Source organism: Suillus clintonianus (genome assembly GCF_016758775.1).
Source record: "Suillus clintonianus strain FC179 chromosome Unknown DEU56scaffold_73, whole genome shotgun sequence".
Classification (NCBI taxonomy): domain Eukaryota; kingdom Fungi; phylum Basidiomycota; class Agaricomycetes; order Boletales; family Suillaceae; genus Suillus; species Suillus clintonianus.
Window position 1 is genome coordinate 164,348 of NW_024539297.1, and position 22,417 is coordinate 186,764.

The 22,417-nt window shown below is 48.0% G+C and overlaps 8 protein-coding genes across 8 annotated transcripts; 4 read left to right on the plus strand and 4 right to left on the minus strand.

Annotated features, from left to right (window-relative positions):
- Window positions 1-1,931: 1,931 nt before the first annotated feature.
- DEU56DRAFT_915787 (uncharacterized protein) lies at window positions 1,932-4,200 on the minus strand (the record flags this gene model as incomplete). The annotated part of the gene is made up of 12 exons (XM_041357785.1): window positions 1,932-1,986; window positions 2,044-2,219; window positions 2,268-2,444; window positions 2,496-2,672; window positions 2,719-2,759; window positions 2,819-3,482; window positions 3,532-3,615; window positions 3,666-3,764; window positions 3,811-3,834; window positions 3,954-3,977; window positions 4,030-4,119; window positions 4,165-4,200. The coding sequence occupies 12 exons, from the start codon at window positions 4,198-4,200 to the stop codon at window positions 1,932-1,934; spliced, it is 1,647 nt and encodes a 548-aa protein (XP_041205308.1).
- Window positions 4,201-8,694: 4,494 nt separating this feature from the next.
- Window positions 8,695-9,363, plus strand: DEU56DRAFT_758682 (uncharacterized protein; the record flags this gene model as incomplete). The annotated part of the gene is made up of 5 exons (XM_041350256.1): window positions 8,695-8,855; window positions 8,913-8,978; window positions 9,018-9,109; window positions 9,165-9,224; window positions 9,272-9,363. The coding sequence occupies 5 exons, from the start codon at window positions 8,695-8,697 to the stop codon at window positions 9,361-9,363; spliced, it is 471 nt and encodes a 156-aa protein (XP_041205309.1).
- A 1,020-nt stretch (window positions 9,364-10,383) lies between these two features.
- DEU56DRAFT_958827 (uncharacterized protein) lies at window positions 10,384-14,156 on the minus strand (the record flags this gene model as incomplete). The annotated part of the gene is made up of 8 exons (XM_041359290.1): window positions 10,384-10,971; window positions 11,018-11,166; window positions 11,233-11,538; window positions 12,778-12,918; window positions 12,966-13,294; window positions 13,346-13,551; window positions 13,597-14,052; window positions 14,109-14,156. The coding sequence occupies 8 exons, from the start codon at window positions 14,154-14,156 to the stop codon at window positions 10,519-10,521; spliced, it is 2,088 nt and encodes a 695-aa protein (XP_041205310.1). The 3' UTR covers window positions 10,384-10,518.
- A 63-nt stretch (window positions 14,157-14,219) lies between these two features.
- DEU56DRAFT_915790 (uncharacterized protein) lies at window positions 14,220-15,119 on the minus strand (the record flags this gene model as incomplete). Its single annotated transcript, XM_041357786.1, has 3 exons — window positions 14,220-14,491; window positions 14,539-14,982; window positions 15,029-15,119. The coding sequence occupies 3 exons, from the start codon at window positions 15,117-15,119 to the stop codon at window positions 14,220-14,222; spliced, it is 807 nt and encodes a 268-aa protein (XP_041205311.1).
- A 183-nt stretch (window positions 15,120-15,302) lies between these two features.
- DEU56DRAFT_915791 (uncharacterized protein) lies at window positions 15,303-18,066 on the minus strand (the record flags this gene model as incomplete). Its single annotated transcript, XM_041357787.1, has 9 exons — window positions 15,303-15,701; window positions 15,749-16,035; window positions 16,085-16,157; window positions 16,222-16,234; window positions 16,281-16,306; window positions 17,403-17,707; window positions 17,771-17,820; window positions 17,877-17,945; window positions 17,999-18,066. 9 exons carry the CDS (start codon window positions 18,064-18,066, stop codon window positions 15,303-15,305), a joined length of 1,290 nt encoding a protein of 429 aa, XP_041205312.1.
- A 333-nt stretch (window positions 18,067-18,399) lies between these two features.
- DEU56DRAFT_742488 (uncharacterized protein) lies at window positions 18,400-19,822 on the plus strand (the record flags this gene model as incomplete). The annotated part of the gene is made up of 8 exons (XM_041348938.1): window positions 18,400-18,488; window positions 18,542-18,685; window positions 18,741-18,849; window positions 18,898-19,091; window positions 19,143-19,275; window positions 19,322-19,450; window positions 19,503-19,648; window positions 19,702-19,822. The coding sequence occupies 8 exons, from the start codon at window positions 18,400-18,402 to the stop codon at window positions 19,820-19,822; spliced, it is 1,065 nt and encodes a 354-aa protein (XP_041205313.1).
- A 1,236-nt stretch (window positions 19,823-21,058) lies between these two features.
- Window positions 21,059-21,916, plus strand: DEU56DRAFT_915793 (uncharacterized protein; the record flags this gene model as incomplete). Its single annotated transcript, XM_041357788.1, has 3 exons — window positions 21,059-21,232; window positions 21,292-21,402; window positions 21,485-21,916. 3 exons carry the CDS (start codon window positions 21,059-21,061, stop codon window positions 21,914-21,916), a joined length of 717 nt encoding a protein of 238 aa, XP_041205314.1.
- Window positions 21,917-22,209: 293 nt separating this feature from the next.
- On the plus strand, window positions 22,210-22,374 carry DEU56DRAFT_742480 (uncharacterized protein; the record flags this gene model as incomplete). Its single annotated transcript, XM_041348936.1, has 1 exon — window positions 22,210-22,374. A coding segment is annotated over one exon (165 nt), but the record flags the coding sequence as incomplete, so codon positions are not given.
- Window positions 22,375-22,417: the final 43 nt, after the last annotated feature.

Genomic DNA, 22,417 nt, shown 5'->3' on the forward strand with positions numbered 1-22,417 from the left:
TTGATGCTCACAGTAATATAAAAAACAGTCAGAAATAACATAAAGTCCTTCGTACAACTAACTCCCGTTATAGTAATATAACGGTGGAAACTATGAGCTGCATACTTAGACTAGGCAGCGAAATTGATAACCCGGTGATATAACTACAAGTCAGAATACGGGAGTGACCAGGAACTGGAAGAAATGGATGAGGTTGACATCCAGTCATCAAATCGAGCATCAGGTAGATCTGATCCATCCGTCTCGGCAGTTGTGGAAGCCCAGCCTACAACCATCTTAGTATGAGATACTTCGAAAAAGCTGCATGCCCACCATCGTCATTGCAGTGGAACTCAGCGATGCGTAAAATGGCTTCAGACAGCATGTCAACTTCGGACTGTGCGCGTTGCTTCTTCAAGTCCAAAATGTGAAAATCAGACTTGAGCACAAGCAGTGATTTAAACTCCTTTGCTATGAAGTTGTTGCCGTGGTCGAGGCGTGGGGGCTCGTTGGCTTCTGCCAATGATGCACTTGTGTATGCACGATATGTGAAGTTGTCAACCCAAGCTTTCATTACACGAGGTAGGGGAATAAATTTATCGTCAGGCTGCACAGCGTCAGAATACCACGCCCTCGTAATATGAATAGCACTCGCCCTTAGGATATGTTCAAGACGACAGGCGTATTGCAGAGTTATTGGGAAATCATTAGAATCTTGCATAGTGTCTCGAGACTGCGACGACGTGAGAAGCCATGCATGGCATTTTTCTTGAACAGCCTTGGTAGGTTGTGTATGGGCGAGATAGTCCGAGACAGACGCTTTGCATGCTCCCATATACCCGACAGCGTTGGGTGTGACCAGCTTCTTTGGATCAACACCACTTGGAGCTAGGAACAAATTTAGTGTCGGACATGATCCTTCGAACGACATGACTCACTTGGGTGACATCTAGCGTTCAGCTCTTCACACAAGTTCGCAATAGCGTTTGTGAACAATGACACCTCTATCTGAGCCCGATTCATTCGCTCCTCCATCAAAAAACGCCCCCCTCGCTTGAGGTATTCCAGGCAACTCTCCTCTTCTTGCTGGAGGGCTGTCTGCGTCGCGTCCTCCATGAGGCGCGCTTCAACGAGAGCCTTGATATCAAGTGGATCAACCAATCCAAACAGCACGGAAGCTGTGGTAAAGAGGGAGTCTGGAAGCTGGAGGTGGGGTTGTGAGAGAACGATATGAGGGAAAGAGACATGCACTAACAGTTTCACGTCCCTTTGTCTGCAGCCAAGACACCAGGTCGTTTTCGTTGTGTTCAATTCCAAGAAAATTGAGGTTCAAAGCTGCATCTGATGTAGAAAGAATAATATTTGACATATCGAAGGTGGTGGGCAGAAAAAATGAGGACTCAAGTATGTTCACACGGCCATTGAATGCTGACTCAACATATACAGTTGATCTAGGAGCGGTGGCCGAGCTATGGCGCACCATGGATCAAACTGTAAGAACGTTAGATCTGAAAACAACGATAACGAGATTAAATTCACACACGTTTCGAATGCAGCGAAGTCTAGGTCTCGCTTAAACAACTATATTGTAGGCTTAGGAACACGATCACGCGCCATCGGTGTGCCATCAGTGCGCCATCGATAAAAATAAAAAAAAGAGGCTGTCCTCGAGGCTCCATTATGGAAGAGATGACTTCTTCCGAAGCCCCTAAGTGGCACGTGAGCATGGATAGTGGTATAGGTATTGTCACTTACCTTATATGGATACAGCTTATAAGTAATCGCCTTGTAGGACGACTTGATCACTCGGGTGACATTCTAGCTGCGGTAATGAATTTTTAGGGGGCTGTACTTGAGCCCCTTAAAAAATTTGGAGTCACAAAGGTTTGATAATGGAAGACAATGTACATTTCAAAAGAGCTCCTTACAGACGACATGAATGGAACATAATGTTAGGCGGCTGCTTTCTTCTTCTTAGGCCGGCTCACTCGTTCGACATCGCCCCTCCTACACATTCCATTCTGATTAGCTAGTGGTGCAGACATCACATCTATGTAAACTTACCTGATGTCACATAACGTTTTCATAGCCAACATAAATGCTGCGTGGCCAGAATCGTTGGATTGTTCGAATAGCATAGGAATTGTCTGGCACATATGCGCATGAAAATTTTTCACAGTCATGAATGCATAGAAGTCTATGACTTCAATATCAAGGAAGTTCAACAGGACGGCATAACACTAATGGAATTGGTGAATGAAAAAGAATATAAAGTAGAAGCAACTCACAGTGGTCACCGCCAAGGCCAAGGTCGTCACGGGCGGGGATGCTGCATGCCTAAAGATTGCGGGGCGCAGATCCGCAAGACAGATACGATTGCCTCGTGTGCTGTTGTGCCGGAAGATCACATGGTACATAAACTCTTTTGTGACCTGGTGGAGGAGAAACCACGCTAAACCATTTTCCTGTGTGACAAGATAAGAGTTTGAGCACCAAAGTTAATTCAGAACACTTACAGCGAGTGGAAGACGATTTGACTGTGGGGGCATCAGCCTAGATAGGATTGATACGACCTTACTAATAAGCGCAGTCCCGAAGATTGCGCTGAGGTCAAAGCCAGAGCGATTGCTTTTGAGTGTCGAAGTAACCAGACGCTTGTTGTCATGCATAAAGAGACTAAACCAAGCGTCGCCCTGTTCTGGGATGAGACAGGTAGGGGAAAACAAGGATAACACGAACAAGAGCCAGGATGTCCGCTTCAGACATGGGAGTGTTGTTTGCTATTGTGACCACTATGAGAGAACTTAGCATGCGCGTCAGAGAGAATCGAGCTGCACACCGTTTTCCAAGTCCTGCAGCTGCAAATTTGACCGAGTCAGAGCATCGGGCCAGAGGGAGTTAAGCAGCACCTTTCGCTCAGTAACATAATCGGACATGACGATTAGGAACAGATTGGAACAGTCCCCGCAACAAACAGCGGCTCGTATCATGCACCAAAGGTTGGCAAGAGCCTTTCCCCAGTTGGGGTACTGGTTCGAAATAACTTGCAGTGTGGTGTTTTCGGTTTTGTTCCTGCGTCTGCGATGAGCACCAGTTGTTTGTGTGGTGAGGGGCATGTGGGCATTGGGGTCGCCTCCGCACGCCAGATATGCGGAGGTGCCGTTGTGAGAAGTCTCGAGGATGGATGAACTGATGAATGAGCCAAAAAAACCAGACTCCGAAGAGTCAGCGGCAGGACTATAGGCCCGAGTTGCGCTGGCAAGAGGGTCGTAACGTAAACGATCAACGGCGGGATATCGCCCAGACGATTCCGAAGAACTAGGCACGATCATAACCGAGGGCAGTGAGATCAAAGCCGTTTGTGTCAGATCAGGAGTGAGATCCGGCATCGGCGGGAGAGATGTCGAGTTGAGAGGAGGGAACCCCACAGAATATAGAACAGTATCATAGCCTGAGGGATGGAGTGCGAGATGGACAACGGTGTCCCCGAAGTTCCACGTTACCTATGATATTGTCAGGTGAGATAAAGATAAAAGTGTGAGGTGCACGTACACCATAAATGTTGTAATTATGATTGGCGTGGCCCAACCTTCGGCCTACCAAGGGAAGATTAAACGTAGGAGGCAGGTGGTCCAGCTGTGGGGCTGATCAGTGGAAAGGTGTGGCACTGTCGAGATTCAACGTACCGCATAGATGGGCGCTACCAGGCCTGGCGCTTCCTCATAGGCCGCATCGTGTACCAACGGAGTTTGCAAATAAGCTGATAATACAACCTTCGATTTTAACTAGAGCGACAGTCAGCGTATATAGCGCGCGAAAATAAACACTTACAGCGACGAGATCTGCGTGTGTAGACTGCGCCGACGATGAGACATTGCAAAAAAAAATCTAAAGGAATACAAATACATAGAGAGGGTAGAGAACTGCCGGGACCCAACAGAAATATACCCTACGAAAGGTAACGAAGCAGTTACCTCAGGGCAATTATTCAAAACAAACTATAAAAGGGGTGAGTCCTCCAGACGATTTGAAGTGAAGAACACAACTTACCGAGAAGGTGAAGAACGCCTTTTCTCGAAAGAGAATAGAGTCGAAGAAAGGCGCGCCATTGTCTGGATTGTACAGGATGTCCATTGCTATCTGGGAAGAGTCAAGAGGTAGAAAGGATGCTTTTAAGGATAATACCTGCGAGAAATTAGGCGAGTGCCATCGCAGTGCCATCGTGTTATTACGTTCATTGTTTATTACATGTATTACATGCATATGGATGTATTGAAAATGGACGTATGCATCGCCGCGATGCGTAGAATAGCGTAACCCTGCGCCATCGACTTGAATACTAAAACGTTAAATTTTTTTACGTGTGATGACTCACCGCTAATTCTCATAATCTAAATCTACATCTGAGTAGTACATATCATCAAATTCCTCTGTCAATGATTCGTTACTGGCACCAAATCGCTCCCCAATGGCTTCCACTCTCGAGGTACCATCATCTTCCTCTTCGTATTCACTATTGTATTCATCAGCATCTCCATCGGTGCCCGCGTAGTCAGCGGGGATGTCTTCTACTTCGCTCCCTCCTCGCTGAAGATCAGCCTGCGCGCCGCGATGGTGAGAATAAGTGTGTCCGACCCCAAGGCCGAAATGGAATCGCATCAGCATGTCACGGTCAACAAACCTGAAAACGTGAGTTCAAGATTGCTATACACAAATTATGCCCCTGACTCACCGATTAATGAAGTATTCGCGCCAATCGTCCTTGTCCCCTGCACAAGCTGACATACCCGATCCTTTCGGATGTCTCTTGCCCTTCTCGAAACACGGTATTATGTGGCAGCCCCTTAGGACATTTGCTGGATCAAGGAAGTCGAACGAATACTGGTCTGCCATGGGCGGAAATCTAACCCGATCTAAGGTCGAGGTCTCCCAGGTAGAGACCTGAACCGTGGGCTCATACCAGCGAACCCATAAAAACTCCATTCGTAGTGGGGTGTAGTCGACCATGCCCCCCCCGATATAGATAACATTAACATGATACACGCCCAGCACGTTACCATAGATAAATCTGTGCCCTTGGTATCCTACATCGTTGGCAGTGCGGAGAACCATCACATTGCAGTGGGAAGTCCTAGGGTTGATGACGTCTTGAGCTCTGCGAACGTCGTAGGTAGTGTAGTTGAACCTAGCGATGTTGTGGCGATACATCCTATCGTCCTTGATAATGACCTTATTAGTGTCATTCTCTTCTCCCGCTCCTGGCACAGCAATTCGTTCCAGCAGATGATCCTTGAGCTTTACAAGGAAATTCTGTGGGGCATGTTAGGAGGCGTTTGTGCAAAATGATTCGTCTCACCTTGATCGCTGGATCACCTTCGTGGCTGATTAAATACGATCCTATATGAACAGGACATTTTTCCGTCGCGCCAATATGGTGGTGGACGTGCGGGTTTCTGGCTAATTCTGCGATTTCGATGTGGGGGCGATGAACTATCTTGTCACCGATGCGACGAATACGAGCCTGGCGGCGTTCGATCCGGGTCAGTTGTTTCACAAATGATTTGCGATCCGTCCGGCGATATCTGGACTTGGGTGAGCGATGCTCGAGTTCACCCTACAGTGGTCAGTGAGTTAAGTGTGAAGATAAAAATTTATCGGACGGACAGGTTCGGAGCTATACGAATCGGACGTGCCATATCGACGAATTGTAGACACATAGTCGCCCAAAGCGTGGAACTTGTACGTCTGGAAGTTGAATTCTTTTTTGCGCTTGACAGCGGGTGATGTCTGCGACTCCACCGCCTCCCCTTGTTCCAGCATGCTAGAGCTATGCTTGCCTTTCTTCCCTCCCACCTGTTTTGCTGCTTGCTTTGCTTTGCGTCGGGCACGAGCTTCGACCTCCTGGCGAAGTTCTTGTGTATTGTAAGCTGAGCAAACCATTGCTTTGAAGTCGCGGAATTGCTGGCCGACTGCCGAAGTGACACGATCCATGATTTCTAGTGTCCAATCAGAATGCATTCGGAGTTTGGCGAGTCCGTGCCAATGCGCCATGGTAAAGAGCAAATGCAAAACGGACGAATTATGCGGCTTGGGGAGAAGACCATCAAAGACAGGGATAGAGCACTTAGGATCGCGTCATGTGTCATCTAACTTCGATGAAAATGATGTCATACCTGAAGGAGATCTTCGTAGTTCCGAGCTGCCATACGTTTCATCCCCGAAGAGTTGGCCGAAAATTTTCGGATGGTCGCTGGGCCAAACGTAGGAATTTGCCTGTATCTGGTGGCGAAGAGGTCAATTGAATGGATAGCGCATGATAACACAACGTACCTCCGGTCCAACTCGTCGATAAGACCCTTGTCCTGCGCCGCAATAATGCGTAACAAATGACAAAACAGCATCTTCCAAACACCGATCTCGAACTCGTGCAAAAGATCTACTACAAGCGCGTGAAAAATGTTGAAACCTAAAGGACCAAGGCGATCTAAGAATGCGTTCTATGGAAATGGTCAGTTATGGTCGGTGATAGATGCTCAACATTTACCGAGGTGGGAACCCAGGACTGCGGCTTCAGAATTTGCTCCACCGGAGCGCTCCCGACCGCATAGTTCTTTTCATAGATTAGTGACCGCGCAGTACTTACCATAGTTCTTCGATTATCATTACTGCGTGCCATAGTTTCGCGCTGCTTCCTATCCTGAGGCATTCCCATGTTTTGTATACGCTCTTTAGGTATAAGACAACGCGGACATGGGCAGCCTCCAAGATTGCGGACGGTGGCTATAAGGACTCTAAAATCCGAATCAGCAATATCCACAGTGACATACGAATTTACGAACTTCTCAGGATAATCTGCGGAGTAAGTAAAGATCCTGGGGTAGAATCTGCGTGTGATGCCATCGCAACAGATGATCACAATTCCATGCTGGTACGCCTCCAGGAACTCATCGTCCAGCAAGATCTTCCACTGCTCGTGAAATAGTTCCCTATGACAATGGGTTGCACACTCCCTGGTCATGCCTTTCCCACATGCAAAATCCTTGAACGAGTCTGGAAGCTGGCGGTGCAAAATTAGATATCTAATACAGCCAAGCACTGTGAAGGCGTACTGTCTCAAAATACGCAACGTGGTTGCTCAAGTTGCACGACGGCTTGCAGCGGCGGTACTTGGACTCGTTGCCGAAGTACATGTAGGTCGGCCATAATTTGGCGTTGCCGAACGAAGTTAGTTGCGTGGCATCAGACCAGAACATTAGACCAGCCACGACTCGGGGAAGATCACAATCGGGCTCCCTGGGAGATTTCTGCAGTTCCGCGTGGGCTTCATGGAATACGGGGGACGTGTACAAATCTCCATGTATGGCGACCTCAGTATCAAGGTGGGAAGGATTCCAGCGCAGCTTGTATGGTTCGTAATGAAATAGCTTGTTGTCTCGTTCGTTGGCTAGCTTTTCCCGCAAGACAGCGACAAGGGAGCGATGATAGAGATCGGCGGCTTGATAAAGGCGAGGGCCTGGTGTTTCAGTGGTACGGGAAAAAGGCACCTGGATGGACACTGGTGTTCGTTTCCAGCCGGCATCTTCGTCTTCCCACTCTTCTCCATCTTTTTCATCGTACTCATTGGTACCCAGTTGCGAGTTAATTTTCTTCCACTGCGTGGAGCTCACATCGGCAGCATCAAAGCTGCTATCGCCCAAGATCTCTACTAGTTTCATGTAGTCACCTTGCGACTTTTGCACCCCCTGGTTCCAGTACCAATCACCCAGTTGGAAGGAGGAACGGTTAGGATAGGGATGGTACTGGGAGTCGCTGCACGGAGCAGCGGGTGAGTCGGGTTCTTCATCGACGTGAGAGTTGCTAGGAATAAACGAGAGATCTGCGATGGTGGCATACTCTTCCGGATCGTGGGAGGGCGGTGTAGAGGAGAAATATTGACGCACTAACCCAAAGATATTTGAGGGGGTGCGAAATACAGATCGCGATGATAAGGGTGAGGATTCAATGGAAGAGGCGACTGGCTCATGACCGACAGATGCCGGAGGGAGGTCGCCCAAAGGCGTGGTAGGTGGGGGCAGTGGAAGTACGTCTCTAAATCGCTTCAGCAACTGACGATTCTGACGTCTCGGTCTGCGCTCTGCCAAACTAAGGGTATCTCCTTCGTCAGTTCCCCCTACTTCACAGTTGGGGGTGATGATCCCTCCTGCAGCAGCTGAGGGTGGGTTGTGTAGAATGGTAGCTTCGGACTCTATGAAAGAGTTGGCTTCGCTCGAAGCCAGGTAGTTGGTGGACGAATTTGGCCTTTGACAAGGCGATGCAATGACCCCCACAGGCTCAACATCATCGTTCGAAGTGTGAGCCTTTTTCCTGCGTGTTGCGAATTCCTTCAAATTGGATATAGCTGACGACAGACACTTTTTTGTGCGAGAGCACGAGTGCTGATGTTGGCTGAAGTGGTTCTGCGAAGTGAATGTGCGCTTGCACACGCAGGTGTAACTTGGCGCTGACATGGAGGTGTAACCGAAGCCAGAAGTTTGTCGCTGGAAGATTTGAAAAAATTTCGTGATGGCGGATGGCGCTGAAATGGCACCGAAATGGCACTGAAATGGCAACCAAATGGCTGGATATGGCAATGGCGCTGAAACGAAGTACACATGAAGCGAAACGGCTGCATAGCTATATAAACGCTTCAGTTATCTTGAATCTTTATATCCCAAAATGTCCGCACCGTCATCTCCACATTCTGAGTCTTCAGCGCTCACAGAATTCGAATTCGTTGTTGACCCTAACGTCGTGAAGATGCTGGTTAAGATCCTCACTTGCTGCCATGGCATACTTCATTACCACCCGCAGACCAGAGAACTGACAATGTTTCAATGGTACATTATTTTCATGTATGACCAAATTTTCGTCACTCACGCGTGCACCCGCTACAGGCCGACCAACCGATATGGGCAGAAGATCCACCCTTCACGATTTGAGGCTTATCGCGAGGCACATAGGTTTCGCTACCCATGTTGCCTTTGCACTGTGGGTGACAGATATGTGGAGGCATCTGTATTTCAGCGCACCGCTGGGATATGCCAAGGGGAATATATGGCAGAATGCGCCACCAGCACTTGCGGGTACATGCGTAAGTGGGCTTCTCATTTGAATTAAAAGGGTGGATGTAATCATCTTATAAATAGTGAATATCGAGAAATATTTTGGGAGAGCCTGCGTACCTGCAGTGTATTATCCTCGCAGAGGTAAGTGTCCCAATCTAAAGACTAATCCACATGCCAATACCTGTCAGAGGTCGCCAATCGTGCTGAACGCTATCGCCGCATGCGAACAAACCCATATGGGTCCATAGGATGTATAGCGGCATTGGGAGAGATGCAGTAGCAAGATAGAGGCGGTTAGACTGACTGCGGTGGCTGTGGCTCATGTATCAGTATATTGTCCCAACAAGATAGGATAAAACTCGTACAATTTGCTGTGATTCATGGTGCGATTCTTCCACTACACCTGAGGCGAGGGGTGGAGCCATTATCAATCGTTCACCCATCTGAAAATTGGGTCAGAGATGTGAATCACGATAAGGGTATGATGTGATCTCACCGTGACCCATGAATCTGGCGCACTTCGCGTGTGCATATTTGCTCATGTTCATTATTTCAGTCAAAAATATTATCCTAAGTTACATTTGGCGACACCACCAGACATTGTCTAGTTATGTCTTTGACCTAGTTTGCACTTTTTGTCGGGTGTCCAATGGGACGTTCGACGGGAACCGTGAGGCGTGCGTGGTAGCGGTTCTCAAGGATTTATAAATCCGAACATGTCATCCGCATCCCCAGGTGGCAAATTACTAGGTTGACGTGCAAGCACGTCAAACAAATTGCGACTATCATGGCGGTGTCATTCATTTGCAACTAAGACGAGTGCTACATTCTATGTTGATCATAAATGAAGATGACAAGTACTACTCCTACAACTACGACATGGGACAACTGAGAGAGATGATGGAAAACGGAAAAAAAGTGCAAGGAGAAGCGCTGGCTCTTATATAGTGAACGACTTGATAAAATCAAACTCAGCCGGCAGCACCCGAGCCTGCTCAACACTTCCAATTTTGTCCAATGGCACAATACGTCATCACAATGCCTATTGTGTAATTCTGACCGGCCGCAGTGCCGGCCGACGCTTCCGCTCGTCCACCAAATCATCGCGCTCATCATTCCACGCGATGAGCTCAATGTATTCTTGGATTTACTTTCTTCTTGGGCGCATCTGTATATACATCTACATGTTGCTTTGTAGTACTACTATAATACATTTTTATGATTGAAACCCCCGCACCAATTTGGGGGAAAACCAGTGCACCGCCAGTGATTGCACAGGGAAGTACGCCGAACTAAACCCACCCAACCGAGCCCAGTGATGACAACTCGAACGCGCGTAGAGGTATTGAAACATAATACTTGCGCCTCTCTTCCCATCCCATTGTCGAATAGAACAGTTACTACATCTCCGCATATTTTGACCTCCAGTATAAGGCTAAAATCGACCAATTCTCGGGGTTGCGTTTCTAGTACGACACTCACGGGCGCTGGGGAAGGTGAGCTCTCGGGTGCATGACTCATTCCCCTTCTTTTGGGGGGCGCCCGTGACGGGAGGGGCAAAAATGTGGGTTTGATAGGTCCTGAGTTCGCCAGGTTGATCTAATGGACCTACTGGGATACCTTTGGACTGGTGGGCGGCCAACACGGCACGGGGAGACTGTGGCTGTTGGTCACGGGCATTGAGAGCGCTCCTTTCATCAGTGGCAGCGTCAAGGAGGAGGTCCTCGATGTCCTGTGAAGTAGCACGGACACTGGATCTGCTGCTGGATCGGGAGTGAGATTTATGAGTAGGCCGAATGGTAAGGTGATGGTTGTGGTGTTGAATCTGAGGAAGTTGTTGGGGGAGGGAGTCGATATCAGGAATGCGACCGCGTGACATGGAGGTAGCCTGGAGAATATGAGGAGATAAAAAGGTAGTATGAGAGGAAACTTACGGAGAGTGGAGGCCTGTGGTCATATTCGCCACGGTCATTGCGAGGTCGTTTGGAAGGTGGCTGAAGGGGTGCAATGAGATAAGATGTGTCATCGAAGCTGCCTGAGCGAGGACGGACACCACGAGTGGATGGGGGAGGAGGGAGGGGGCCTGGAGGGAGAGCAGCCGAACTGAGGGATGATGAAGTGTAGCGATGGTGAGATCAATGGTATGGACGTGGTGGGGGTTCTACAGTGATACTAGGATTCGCAGAGTAGGGGCTGTGATCGTGCTGGATTTGATTTGGGATGGGTGTCAAGACGAGATGGCCACCTGCATCTCTAAGGATACGCTGGAAACCAGCACGTGCATCGGCAGCGCGGGATTCGATTGCGGCGAGATATTTGCTGAGTTCGTCGTAAGACTCGAGAACAACAAGCCTGCGTGCTTCTGCCTCGTCTCTCTGTCTATCGGCATGGGCTACACGTGCCTCTGCTTCTTCGATGACACGACGAGCCTCGCCTGAGAGGGGAGCACCGTTGACTGTTGGGTCAGCGCAAAAAAAACATGTACTAGTACGCGTATGAATTGAGGTAAAAATGGTCAAAAAGCAAGATGAATAAAACAAATACATAGCCCCAAAATCATATCTTCCATACACCGTTCCTCACCGGTCGGATCGAACCATTCATGGAAGTGTCTTGCTCCAAGTCTGTCCGAAACATGGATGGGTCTAGGTTCTCAATGCTGTCATACATTGAATAAAGTCTGAAGATATGGAATTAGGTAGTAGGTCGGATAGATTGGGTTGTGGTTGGCTCGCAGGATTCAAAGCGAGGGATACCGAAGGACCTTGTCCCATTCGGAGCAGGGGACTGCGTGATGTTTGAGTTGATGGTATTTGGAGTCGGGGGTGCAGTGCCGTGTGCGCTCCCTGTAGGGTTGGGTGAAGGCCCTCCTGAGGAGGACGTACTCGAAAACAGGCCTCTACCAGCAGCTCGCGAGCTATTTTATGGAATCGGCACATCTGCATTTAGCACCTCGTGCCCCAAATCATCACTGGGAATAGAATACAAATGCAACTAGTTTGCTTGCCTCGTATGTTCAGACTGGCAGATGAGATAAGATGTCTTCAAGGCGCCAGAACATCACCTGGAGAACCAGAAATACGAAAATATACGAGCATGAGAAACATTGGGATCACTGAGAGCGGCCAGCCTTGCTTGCTCCCTGTCCGGCAGGGAGAATCCAGACGGAAATAAGCTCAAGGTGGTTTCGTTTCCTCACTCAGGTCAGTAACGAAGGAAAAAATATTAAGGTATAGTTCAGCGGGTTTTCACATGTAGTTGTGTCCGTCGTTTGCGAAATAAATGGGCTGACACCTGTCATCACTTCATAAAGTATCATAGTTGAATTAGAAGGTACGTATGTTATGTAGGAATTGTCCTCAAAATTTCGATTCTTGTATAGTAAAGTACGTAGTCTACCGCATCAAGTTTCGAGCAGGTTCCACCAGACATATCTGATTGGAATGCAAAGTTACGGTAACCGTAGGCGTGATTCTAACCTCAACAGTACTTTTCTTGGTGATTTCACACTTCGTGACAGTTCGTATAAGTCCGCGATGAACCCCGTCCAGAATAAGGCACTCTTGGTTTTTCTTCCGTGGAGGAGCCGGGCTTAAGTCACTGGCGGGGATGTGATAGTGTCCAAGTGCGGCACCTGCACTGTTAGATGTGCAGAATACGGCCACGCAACCTTCAGGTGCGGGTCCATTCTCACCGCAGAACGGGTCAGGACAAGCCGTTGACACAAACCTCTTCTGTAACCTGCCATTCATGAACCCCACTGAGACCTTCAACAACACATGGTATGTGAGGAGCTTCAAAGAAAACTCCTTGGTCATCAACCAAGGTAGCGGGCCTATAACGAAGTGAGTAGACGTTGTGATGCCTCCCTCGAGAACTTACCGATGTCCCGGGATTTCTCCATTCTGGTGTCAATGCTGTCCAGCGCATCAACATTCCACGCCTGGAGTGCCGATGATGAGCTGGGATTGATGCTCGACGAAGGGTCATGTTGCACATCAACACTCCTCGGGCTCGCAGACCAGGTGGTCCACCTGTTGGATGGCAAAAGACTGGGATCCGTGACCAAAGCCGACGAACTGGAGGGAACTTGTTCAACAGGCGGAGTGGTGCTTCGAGGTGGCGGCGCCAAGTACGATCTTTTTCGCACATCGCAGAATGAAATTAAATCCGAGTCTTCGAGCATGACACCGTCTAACCTCATTCCATACCTTAACAGTGGTCAACCTTTAAATTACGGCGAAAATGTGCGTGCCGCTCACCTGGTCACAACGTCGTGGAGTTTGATCGTGGTGCGGGGCTGCCCATGCACAGCAATGGTGCAAGACTCGAGGGAAAGACTGTAGAGGGTGCCTCGGTAGCCCTTCCGATCACCCCCGATAACGAAGACTTCCTGGCCAATATCCTTCTTAAAAGTATCCAAGCTGGCGTTCTGTAGTTTTATGACAAATTTGATTGGAACGTTGATCTGTGACCAGTCAGAAATGCTCGGGTCGAAGTGAATGATACTTACCAGCGACTTGTCACCATCACATAGCAGGATTAAGTGAGCGTTTGGAAAGTCTACGCGCTGCACGATCCCTTTCGCCCCTAACTCCGGCCCTCGGGCAACACTCACGGCATCTCCAGGCCTGACATCATAGCCCCTTTCCTTTGTGAATTGAATTGTCTGGGCGAGATTCGTCCGCCTAACCATTGTCGTGAAAACTTTGATACTCGACAGGTCGTCGCTGGACTCTGTGTCGTGCGCAGTGAGGATATCCCGGAACCACAGATAACTTTCTCTCTTGCAACACCAATCCACGATGCCGCGTTTCCCAGTGTGCTCCCCATCCATGACCTGGATGTAATCCCCAATTTCAATAGTGTCGGAGTCGGAGGGAGGCTTGAAATGTTGTTGCGTTGGCAGGTGCGAATTAAGCGTGTGCTTCAAAGGACGCTGATCTAAGTAATACTTTGAAACTTCCACCTATGCATTACTGAGTTAGTCCATTCCTCCAAAATGAGGAATTTTGCCAGACTTACCACTTCCTTGGAGATGTCTTGACAAACGTGAAACACGTCCTCGGACATTTGTATGACATGCCCTTCCAAACCCAAGTATGGACCGGCGACCACTCTGACAGTGTCGCCAACTCAGAACATGCGCTCTATGTCCTGGAGTAGAACTTCTATTTCTTCGAGACATCCATTGAACGTGAGTTCCAAGCCCACGGAACCGTGGGCATGGTTGGTCGAGACGACCTTACCAAGGTCTCCATGAAGAGAGCCCCTGACGACCCTGGCATAATCGCCCACGCGCAAAAATTGCAACGAGAACGCCACCACTGTGTTCTTCAGGAAGGGCATGTCCCATCCGGATTCCAGATGGAGCTGAATGTCATCGACATGAGGGGAAGCGAGAAGTTCTACATGATCGTGGGGAAAGTTTTTAGTAAGAGTCCCTTGTAATAACTCTCGCCTTTGTACGTCAATCCTACTACTTCGCCATCCTGGATAATGTCGGACACCGCCTTGGTATTCGGAAGGCGTGATCGCTCGAGCAGCGCTCGAGATCCCCGAGGCATTTGATAGGGAAAGTCGCGTGTGGCAACAAAGACTTTGACAAAATCTTCTTTGGAGTTAGAGACTCTGCCTATGTCGCCCTTGTACTTTCCCTTCGTGATCCTCACCCACGAAGGGGCGGGAAGCTTGGATTGTGAAAGTCCGACAGCTTTGCGTTCTTCGTCCGTGATGCGAATGTACTCTTTTACGGCGAGATAAAGGGAGGAAGGTAGTGAATGTGCGATGGTTTTTGGGCTGTCCGACACCACGTAAAGTTGTCCTGGTATCCAAGCTGACACGGTAACGGGAAATTTTTTCCCCCGAAGGTGAGCAGCGATATATTCAGTAGCAGTTCCTGAGATGTAAATGAGTGGTATGCTACGTGATTAAAATACACTTACTTTGAACATGAAGCAGATACATTCTGCTTTCAGTTGAAGGCCGGCGACCGTGTGATGAGGTGGTCGGATTCCGTTCGAACCGAGTGGCCATGTCGTCGAAGGTTGCAGCCAACCTATCTTTCGCTGCTGGGCCCAACAAAACGCGTAACCTTCGGCGACCGCACCAGACGGACCATCCCCATCACCCTCACCCTCATCCTCATCCTCATCCCATCAGATCCTCATCCTCATCCTCATCCTCATCCTCAGCCTCATCCTCATCCTCATCTCATCCTCACCTCATCCTCATCCTCATCCTCATCCTCATCCTCATCCTCATCCTCATCTCATCCTCATCCTCATCCTCATCCTCATCCTCATCCTCATCCTCATCCTCATCCTCATCCTCATCCTCATCCTCATCCTCATCCTCATCCTCATCCTCATCCTCATCCTCATCCTCATCCTCATCCTCATCCTCATCCTCATCCTCATCCTCATCCTCATCCTCATCCTCATCCTCATCCTCATCCTCATCCTCATCCTCATCCTCATCCTCATCCTCATCCTCATCCTCATCCTCATCCTCATCCTCATCCTCATCCTCATCCTCATCCTCATCCCCATCCTCATCCTCATCCTCATCCTCATCCTCATCCTCCTCGGCTTCATCAAGGATATACAGATTTTTCTGCTACATTTATTGTTTAGTTATCAAATTACTAGCCAACATTTGCTTACTTTGCGTGGTTTACGCGATTGTCGAACAGGTGAAGTTCGTGGAGATTTAGGCTCGGGTACATACTTGATCTTCAGTTCGATCAAGTTTGCTAAGGACTGCGCATCATCTCCTTCACCGGAGAACAACAGACGTCGTGGTTCCGCCCAGTCATCTGCAGAGAATCGATCGCCGAGGTGCGATTCAAGGGCGTTGTCCATCTCACTCATCGACATATTGCTGGTGAGAAACTTGCAGAGAATGTCCCATGCATGGGGATCGTGAAGCGCCGATGGTACTGTGTGATTCCCTGTATAGCTGATGAATGTCAACATCGACGAAATCATATCACGACTTACCTTCGTCAATCCTGAGGCGCTTCGAGGCGGGTTCATCCCCATCGTGACTAGACCCGGCGCGTTTGGACATATTCTGTATGATTTGTGTTAACATAAATCAATTTGAGAGTTGCAGCGAGCTTGGAACTTTCACATACTTTGCTTGATAGTCTATTCGATTGAATATGCTTGGTAGGTAATCTATTTGCTAACGTACTGTATTGAGGTAATTGGAAAGAAAACCTGTTAATGCGCAGGGTCAGCATTTATAGTGAATCACTATTGTGGATTACCTAATACTTACAGATGTGGCGGTAATAATTGTGGACCATGGCCATTGTGGACCGACGGCGCAGCAGCATTGTCTTACATATGTGACAATTCGAATTGTGGAAATTGTGGACCGACGGCGCAGCAACAATGAGGGTCAATTTCCTGCTGACGAAAGAAATCAATAAGTCCAATGTGCATATATATAAGTACAGTAGATATGTTTCAAACTTTGGGTGGTAAAAATGTAAATAGCGAAGCCCCGCTACAGTGTGAAGTACGCAAGGTGCCATGCACGCCAAAGTTGGAGGCTACTGTATCAAATCACACGTACTACTCTACTGTTTCACGTAGGCGCTAAATATAAAAGCACACTAAGTATGTTTATGCTCTAATATAAGTGTAGAGTGCAAACTTGGGAGTCGGAAAACAAATGTATTACGCGAGGGGCACAGTTGATATAGTGAACAAATACATATTCAGACCCAGCCGGCGATGCCCGATTGGTAAGTTCGAGAACTAGCGCTGAATGCCGGCTGAGTTTGAATATAGTCGTTCACTATATATACGCATTCCTTTCCTTACAATGGTTTTCTTTCTGATCCTCTTCATATTTCTTGCTTAATGGTGTTAGCCTTACTATATAGTCTACGTCCTTATGTTGCTCAGACGAATACATATAACCTACATTACGATGGACTTTGAAATATTAAAAATGATGCGTCTGATTACACCTGACGGTCTTACTATACCTCTCCAATTAATTTGAAGAGTCGGGCATGCACGGCCTCCAGCGGCCCTTAACATCATTTTCAGTTCGTCAGTGCGCGTTGCCCCCGTCATTTACACGACAGGCTGCAATTACAAACAATGCAGTTGAGCCAGCCCACTGCCCGTTCGAAATAGAGGTAAGCATATCCTTGAATTTTCAATAGACAATCTGAATTCATGCCCAGATATCAGATATGGCGGCACGGCGTCTCGTAAGTGCCCACCATAATTGTTTGTCATGTACGTAGTAACATTTTGAAAATTTAAGCTGGACTCCCCTTCACTAGACATTGTGCACCTCACAGGTGTCCTGCCCTTCTTGCAACACATCATCTCCCCGTTCTGAACGTGATTCATTCCAGGTGAAGAATTCTGGAAAGGGCGACGCTGCACCCTCTGGAATTTGATCAAGGTCAGGAATATCAATATCACACGGCATATGGCGCTCGAGGTTGTCGGCGCGGTAGTAATCTTCCAGCCATCTATCCCTGTATGTCTTCACCCTTCCTGAAAGGTATGCAATATCATGTTCCGCGTTCTTTAGCTGTTCCTTGACGCGACGCAGCTCAGATTCTACTTCGCTTTGCGGCTCTTCGTCCTTGCCTAGGTGAAGAATTTTCAGACACGTCCGTCTCACGCCTTCTCGTCTGAATCGTCAAATCTCACCAGCCATCTGAGTTCCTCTATGGAACACTTGATTAATTTGAAGGAATTGCCTGCTTGCACGGTAAGTCTAGTTCCGAATTTCTCTCTGCAACGCTTTATGACTCACTTGCAGTCTGCATCGTGTAGCTCATCTATATCAGAGGTCTCCTGTGTATGCACTGGAGAAAATTGGAAGCTTCAGGTAAACTTGTATGAGTTTGGTTCTGCATGACATGCCGACGAGCTTACTTTAGTGTCACATTACTTCCAATGTGGACGCATCGTCGCAGACGCTTCCGAGGGGGTGAGCCGGACATCCTTGGTTCAAATGGTGCGATAAGTTGTTGCGTCAGTGCTGGTGACTTATGTATCTCCGTGCGACAGGCCCAATAACAAGACTGCACCATCCAATATATATGGCGAGGTTCTGTCACCGTTATGAAATCTATGGCGCTCGGATGGCCGTTTGTTTGACACCTATGGCGCTCAAATAGCCGCTTTGTATATATATATCAATGGCGCTAGAATGGCCGTTTTTTTAGTATTAATGGCGCTCGGATGGCGAGTTTTTTATATCACGTAATGACCCCCTTGGACATATAAAGTCTTTATTGATTACTGATATTGGAACCTACCTAGTTCAACTTCGTATGAGTAACGACGAGAATAATCCCTCTTCCAGCGATCCTTCGCGCAAGCGTAGTGGTACAGCGCTTCAATTGGGCCCACGCAAAAAGGCGTAAGTGTTCTTCTAAGCGGTGAATCACTGCCTTCCTGACCTGTCCCGATCAGGACTTCTTCAAATCCCCTCATCCTACATGGCCAACATTTTGGTCGGACAGTGTTTGCTCTGTGCAACTTTCCTGCTCTTCTCACTGGAGGGATCCTCCGACTCGAAGAATTGCAGGACTCTCCCATAGAGGATTATCCAGCGGAGTGAGTGTTATTTACAGCATTGCATGCCGTCAGGACTTACTACTTTCAATGTTAGTGTTCGACGTGAACATAGGGTGTTCATGGATCTAATCGATTCCTATCCTGGTCTTTTAGATCGTCTGACTAATGGCGAGGAGGACGACATTATTCATGTAGGAGAATTGGTAAGTGTTTAAATTGGGAAACTCTTCATACTAAGCAAACATTTGTAGCTGGGCAAAGGAGCGTCTGGTTCGCGAGCCGATGATACAAAAACTCTCAAATCTGCCATTCTCGAATGGCTTGTGCCCAGAGGACAGGCAGTCATACCGCCCCTCTCCCGAAACATTAAGTCCGACCGCGGGTTTAATCATGAGGTCACCGGTGCGATGCTCTGCCCCGCAGGCCTTGACTGGTCGAATGCAGTGTACATTTTTCCATTGTTCAATAACCTTAGCGTAATAACACAACGAGTCAGAACCAAGCAGGGTCTCAAGAGTGGTGAAACTGCAGTTCGTGGTGACCAGTGGCCCATGTTCTTATATGCTGGGTATGACTATGATCCCGAAGATCCATGGAAGGGTTTACTGAGGAGTGAGATACTCATCTTTGTAAGCTCATTCTGTTGGCGATGTACATCTCACTCACCCTCAATAGGGTTTCAAACATGTCTTTACGTCCCCAAGCTCAGTAGATAAGGAGCCAAAAGCTACGCGCTCCGGTAATGCTTACCTTCACGGCATGAAGTCTGTAACCAAAGGATCCCTGGCCTATATTGCTACACAGGTATGTAGGAAATTTGATAAAGCGCTCTTTCCCCCGCTGATTGTTCATTTAGATTCGGTTTGCGTTAAGTTCGTCATCGGTATTTTCACGTACCGACATGGTCACGGATTCCGAAAATTTCTATCACAGCATTCTCGACCTCTTGGAGGATCCGGATGAGAGTGCGGAAGTCATTGACCTCATGACGTGGTGGACGCGGTTCGTGATCCATCTAGTCACCCTTAAGCTCTCTCAGTTAACACCTTACACAGCCGCATTTTTCCTAATTCTTCATCCTCGCAGCGCAGTATCAGCAAAAACAGTGCGCTGTCGAGGATTCGGGAAAAATGTGCTGCCTTGCAAGAACAAGCTAATAATGTTGACACTACTTAATTCACTACTTAATTCATTTATTTCGTACTGTACTGTGTTACATAAATCATATTAACCATAATGCAATTGATGGATGTGAAAATGAATCTATTGCATGACATATAAATATGTGACAAAAATATCACCACTTGCCGTGGCAAGAACTGTGTGTCATCAGTGTCATTGATGGTAGCTTTCACCATCAGAAGTAGTCCATGTAATAGTAGACTTGTGTGGTAGTAGCTTAGCATTGTGTGTTGGCATGGCAGCCATATATAACACCCTGGCACACAGTTAGCAATTGCAGATCCCGCCATCGAAAGCAGTTCATATAGTCATAGACATGTTCGGTAGTAGCTCAGCATTGCGTTTTGGAATGGCAGCCATATATAACACCCTGGCACATAGTCAGCAATTGCAGATCCCACCATCAGAAGCAGTCCATATAGCCGTAGACATGTTTGGTAGTAGCTCAGCATTGCGTTTTGGAATGGCAGCCATATATAACACCCTGGCACATAGTCAGCAATTGCAGATCCTGCCATCAGAAGCAGTCCATATAGCCATAGACATGTTCGGTAGTAGCTCAGCATTGCGTTTCGGAATGGCAGCCATATATAATACCCTGGCACATAGTCAGCAATTGCAGATCCCGCCATCGGAACCTACCTATCTAAAGCCAGACATGTTTTGTAGAAAACCAGCATCATGCTGTTGCTTACAACACATCATCACACCCTGACACACAGTCAACTATTGCAGATCCCACCATCAGAAGCAGTCCATATAGCCATAGACATGTTCGGTAGTAGCTCAGCATTGCGTTTCGGAATGGCAGCCATATATAATACCCTGGCACATAGTCAGCAATTGCAGATCCCGCCATCGGAACCTACCTATCTAAAGCCAGACATGTTTTGTAGAAAACCAGCATCATGCTGTTGCTTACAACACATCATCACACCCTGGCACACAGTCAGCAATTGCAGATCCCACCATCAGAAGCAGTCCATATAGCCATAGACATGTTTGGTAGTAGCTCAGCATTGTGTTTCGGAATGGCAGCCATATATCACACCCTGGCACACAGTCAGCAATTGCAGATTTTGCCATCGGAACCTACCTATTTATTCCTTTGTCATGTGATCTGCAATTGTGAGACATTTTTTAGGTTTTGTACATGAGATAAATCTAGCTAAGTCTTTGCCATTCTCAGGTCAAATGCCTGATGTACAATATGAGATCTTCGCACTTTTCATGTCCTTGCGAGCTTGCGAGTTTGATGTCCTTGCAATTCTCTCCCTCGCGTGTGCAATCAGCCAATGCCAGATCAAACTACCTGGTGGTGCATATGTAGCAAGTACTGCGCCAGCACAAAAACTGCTCTCCGTTCGCGGCCTACATGGTACCGACACCTTCGCGAAGCTGCCAGTGACACTGAGAGGATAGCCATTCGAGCTGCCAATGCAGGACTCTCTGATAATTTTCAGGTTACTGTATCTACTAGTGGGCAGTATGATATGCCTGGCACTTCCAAACGGCCTAGTAATGAGCTAGACAGTGCTGAATGTGCTTCACCATCAAAATGCCAGCATACTCAGGTATGTAAATACTAATTTTTTCCTTCACTGACTTAGTAAAATCTATTGTCACTATCTGGTGGTAGACATATGAGCATCCCAGCTCTCCCCTGCACGATCCCCCACCTCACGACAATCCCCTACCTCAAGACAATCCCCTGCACGATCCCCCACCTCACGACAATCCCCTACCTCACGACGATCCCCGACCTCACAACAATCCCCTACCTCAAGACGATCCCCTACCTCAAGACGATCCCCTTACCTCAAGACAATCCCCTACCTCAAGACAATCCCCTACCCCTACCTCAAGACAATCCCCCTACCTCAAGACAATCCCCTACTTCAAGACAATCCCCTACCTCACAACAATCCCCCACCGCAGGAGGCTCCACCTCAGGAGGCCCCGCCGCTGCGACAAGAGCCTCCACCTCATGGGGACCAACCACAGGAACACCCCGAACGATCCCCTCTTGCGGACCTTGACTTAGATGCACTTGCAGCATCTGCTCGGCTTGACAATCTCAAGCGTTGACATCTCTTTTATTCAGGCTCTCCGAAACGCTACACTCGACGATGGTACAGGACTCAAAGGCGAGAAACTCGAACGACTCCACAATCCACCACAACAATCACTCCATATCAACAATCCATCTACCATTCTCGCTCTCAGAATGTTCATGGCACTCGAAACATTCATCTCAAGATACCTATGCGCAGATTCGTGAGGCTGTAATCGAGTGTTATCCTGACTCTGATGTTCCGCCCTTTCACCGTGTCAAGACAATCCTCGCCGACCTTAGTGGAGTGGAGTCTCTCGTCGACCACATGTGTATCAACTCGTGCGCTGCCTTCGTTGGGCCTTACGCAGACTATGATATGTGTCCGGAATGTGGTCAGCATCGTTTCGACCAGATCAAATTCACGAAGTCCAACGGTCGCATCAAGAATCCACGGGCTGTTTTTCATACTATTCCAATAGGTCCTCAATTACAAGCTCTTTGGCGCAATCCTGCCGCCGAAGAGATGCACTATC